Below are 4424 nucleotides of genomic sequence, written 5' to 3' on the forward strand. Positions count from 1 at the left end.
CACTAACAACAAATTATAAATATTTGCAATCAAATTAAGCACGAGAAAGTAATTATAAATAAATATAAAAATATATGAAAATGTAATCCTGTAAACATTATTTAGCAAATTTAAATGGAAATAAATAAACAATAATCAATTTTTCATATAATTAGAAGCACGTTATCTACCATAACACATTTTTATGCAATTATAAACCACCATTCAATGACACTGAGGCGGTTAAATATTAATTGTAAACAAAAATATGAAGTCGATTCCAAAGTAAACAATTTTAAAGTTTTCAAGCGCATAGCTTGAAGCACTTAATTGTAACCTGACTAGTGGCACATGATAGCGTGCGTAATCTATAAGAAAAGATGGAACAACCTGGCACATCTGTAAACCACAGTGCAATATTTCTCGAGACGTGCAAAGCTCCGTGCAAGAATGGAAAATCATAAAATCATTAAGTCAACAATTAACTTCCTCCAATGTGCTTAATATTCGTCAATATTTTCCCAAACACAACATCATGTAAGCATATTAATAACGCTGTTTATGATAATAAATGAAAATAATATAAACTTTAAAATGATTAGTGTTTAAAACGATTTTATTAAATAACTTTTTTTGTTTTGTTCTCCAAATAGAAGGAAATAAGCATAGAGCGAGCTTAATTGGCATGTCAGGAAAATTACCATTTCCCGTTACCAAATGCTATGTAACCTAATTTTCTTCCCATAATGAACAGTCTGCTTATCTCATTTATTGAAAACAGCAATAATAACTATACTCATCGCCCATAGAGAAATATAAATTTTGCTACCTAAACGTTGGCTGATTTTCACCTCGGCTGCAGGGTCCCCGATGAAGGATCGGCAGCTGCAGAATGGATAATGTTAGGAGAAATTGACGTGCTTGAAGATGGTCTGTCGGGATCATTAACTTTAAGAAGTTGAAAATGGGCTGCGACGACACTATCCACATCTATGAAAATGGGCCTGGTCGGTGAAGAAAGTTGTTCTCGCTCACTTATCAGTATCGACACCACTCCGGACATTGAAGGCCGCAATGACGCAGCTGCTTGAGTGCACAGAAGACCAATTTTAATCACTCTCATCGCTTCCTCACACGAATAACTGCCCTCCAGTGTGGGATCCATAACTTCTAATGCTCTCTCTTCCTTATACAGTCTCCATGTCTGATAATATTAGCAAAGCATAAAAGATTAGCCAGTAAGATTCATAATTCTCTATCAAATTTCTACTTTAAAGATGAAATCTACATGAGCCATACTTCTTCGAGGAGAAACTCTATGTGCTGTGGCAAACTTTGATTCTTTCTTCCGCTGATAATCTCAAGAACAACTACTCCAAAACTGTATACATCCGCTTTCTCTGTAAGCTGTCCACGTGGCGTACTCAGGCGCCATGTAACCACTGCACATTGAAATCTAGATATCTTAACCCCCTCAAAATCTAGATATCTTAACCCCCTCAAAATTACATAACGCCGTCTCAGATATGTGACTTGTAATTGGTTCATATCCTATAATTTATTGAATAAAGGTGGGACATCAAGATATTGAAATGTAAAGAGAATTCTTACAAAGTTCCAGCAATTCTAGTGCTCTGATCTTCTCCAAAGAGTTTCGCTAAACCAAAGTCTGCAATTTTGGCTCTATATTTATTATCAAGTAAAATATTGCTTGGTTTAATATCCCTATGGATGATCCGGACCTCAGATTCCTCATGAAGATAGGCCAACCCACGTGCAGTTCCAACTATGATTTCATACCTGCGACTCCAGTCAAGTAAATGGCGTTTTGTTCTATCTGCAATGATTGCATAACATGAATTAAAAACGATGGCAAGTTAACTAAAAAACTAGGACAAATCCAGGGTAATTAAGTAGTTAAAGAGGGAGACGTACCAAATAGAATCTTGTCGAGGCTGCCGTTCTGTAGGTATTCATAAACTAGTAGCCTTTCTGAGCCCTTAACGGAGCAACCAAGCAATTTCACTAGATTCCTGTGCAGAACACAACTGATAAGATTTGCTTCATTCAGAAATTCAGTGTCTCCTTGCCTTGAATCTATATTCAACCGTTTAATTGCAACCTCTCTTGCATCAGGTAGAACCCCCTACAGCAGATCAGTGAACGCCAATATCTAATTTGACAGAAAGCAATGATAATAAGCGCTCACTTTAAATACGGATCCAAAACTTCCCTGGCCAAGCTTGTTTTCTGTTGGGAATTTGTGAAAATTCCATAATAGACAGACAAAAAAAATGCTCTGTTTTTATACTCTGTTTTAACACAAAAAACCCAGAAAATCGCTTGCTGGAAATGGTGTTTCAGCAACACAGTTTTTTTTTTTTTTTTTTTTAGTTGCTGTAACTGGTGTTTCAGCTCAGAACGCTGCTGTAACACGCTGCTGTAACAAAAAAAACTTCTGCACTACTGTGCATTACAAAGAGAGCTTCTGTCTCTGTTCCTCAAAAAAAAACTTACACACTGTTGTGTCTACTTTTCTGCACTGATGTGCCTTCGTTGCTGCTTCTACTCTTCTCTGCAGCACACAATCACATTCAAGCGCTGCTGCGCTTCTCTCTTACATTTCATTTACAGTCCCTGCACTGCTGTGCATGAAAGCTTCATTCATCTGAGCTCGTGCTGCTACACATTCTTTTTCAAAACACAGAAATTACATTCGAGCGCTGCTGCACTGTATTGCTAAGAGATTAACAATCCTACTGCTCTACTTCTGTGCTGCTGCTCATTACATAAAAACAGCACACTAGAAAAAACTGGTTAGAATTATTATGACAACACTGGAAATTAAAACAAGGTATGGAGCAGCAGACAAATAAATCTAATTCCTGAGATTTCTGGATGTTGCGGTACATTCCCCATGTTTGCAATAAAACCTGTTGTTTACCATTTTTACCAACTCTGTCAACCGCATTAAATTTCATTTATCGCTTGACTCATAAATCTGGTTGTCAATGAAGATTCAACTTCACGTCAAATTCATTGCTGCAGGCCCTGTACATTCAATCGGACAGCTGCCCATCCATATCGCACGGCTCTATCTGCTCCAGGGAAAATTGCTTTGGCAAAACTGCTGTCCAGGTGTCTGCTGTTTTAATTTGTGCTGGGAAGCGTACTGGCTTTCTGGAAACAGTACGCAGCAGGGGAAATTAATATTTCAACACTCCCCTTTAATTTCAACTGCTGGGCATTCTGTCGTACCCAAACACTTCCTCTCATAGAGGAATTCACCAACTGCTTCTGATGCAGTTCCACAACCAATTAAAATTGTCTTCCTCTTAATAGAGGGATTTACCTGAGACTGTGCTTAAGAGCACCTTCCTCATGACAGAGGGATTCACCATAACAATGTGCTGAAGAGCACCTTCCTCTTGAGAGAGGGATTCACCTGTGACTATGCTGAAAAGCATCATCCTCTTAATAGAGGGATTTACCATGTGTATGCTAAAAAGCATCTTCCTCTTGATAGAGGGATTCACCAAGGAACGCTTTTGTTCCACAAACCAATTTCTGCTATCTCATAAAATTACAGTTTCAGCCAGGCTGTTGCTGAAACACCCAGTTTCAGTCACACAGTCTGTTGCTGAAACACGTCTCGCAGACAGTTGCTGAAACACGCCTGTAGAATGCATTGCTGCTCCAAAACACAGCGAGAGCATCTTCCTCTTAACAGAGGGATTCCAACATGCCTGCTTCAAAGGCACTTCAATCTGTCCAAATTGACACTACTGTGTCTGCCTGATATTTTACACTGTTGTGTGTAAAAACTTTCAATACATTTATGCTGCTGCATATTCCATTACAAAACTTTGTCTCAGCACTGCTGTCTCAGCATTGCTGTCTCAGCAACTCTGTCTCAGCACTGCTGTTTCAGCACTGTGTTTCAGCGCTGCTGTTTCAGCGCTTTATTTTAGCACTGCTGTTTCAGCACTCTCTCTATCACTGCACTGTTGTGCATAAAATAACTTCTCAAATTGCTCTTGCGCTGCTGCGCATTCCTTTCATATTTAATAACAAAAATACGCACTGCGTGCTCCCCTTCATTGATTACACTCGCACTGCTGCTGTGCCATTACCTTTCATTTCTTCAACAAAAAATTTCATGCTGCTGCATTTTCTTATTTGCATTGCTGTGTAAAAACACATTTCTTCATTCTCTCTTAGTTCTGGTTTCATTTTCTTCGCACTACTGTGCTTCTCCTTCTTGCCATCATGCTGTTTTGCGCTGCATTCTCCACACAAAAAAATAAAAATAAAAAATTAACACGGGGTGCTGCCTTTTCTTTTTACACCCTTGCTTCACACAATCTTCAGCTTCATTTTTTTACACAATGCACTACTGTGCAATTCCTTTGGCTTTCTGTTGCCACACACATTCTCATTCATTC

The 4424-nt window shown here is 38.6% G+C and overlaps 1 protein-coding gene across 1 annotated transcript; it reads right to left on the bottom strand.

The window, feature by feature from the left end:
- Positions 1 to 621: 621 nt before the first annotated feature.
- Positions 622 to 1527, bottom strand: LOC149256372 (cold-responsive protein kinase 1-like). Its single transcript, XM_089455343.1, has 2 exons — positions 1279 to 1527; positions 622 to 1183 (listed from the first exon to the last, which is right to left on the bottom strand). Exons 1-2 carry the CDS (start codon positions 1525 to 1527, stop codon positions 827 to 829), a joined length of 606 nt encoding a protein of 201 aa, XP_089311469.1. The 3' UTR covers positions 622 to 826.
- Positions 1528 to 4424: the final 2897 nt, after the last annotated feature.

The sequence above is a fragment of the Pinus tabuliformis genome, chromosome 7 (genome assembly GCF_031772625.1).
Source record: "Pinus tabuliformis cultivar Carrire ecotype Pingquan chromosome 7, CPIR1, whole genome shotgun sequence".
Lineage (NCBI taxonomy): Eukaryota > Viridiplantae > Streptophyta > Pinopsida > Pinales > Pinaceae > Pinus > Pinus tabuliformis.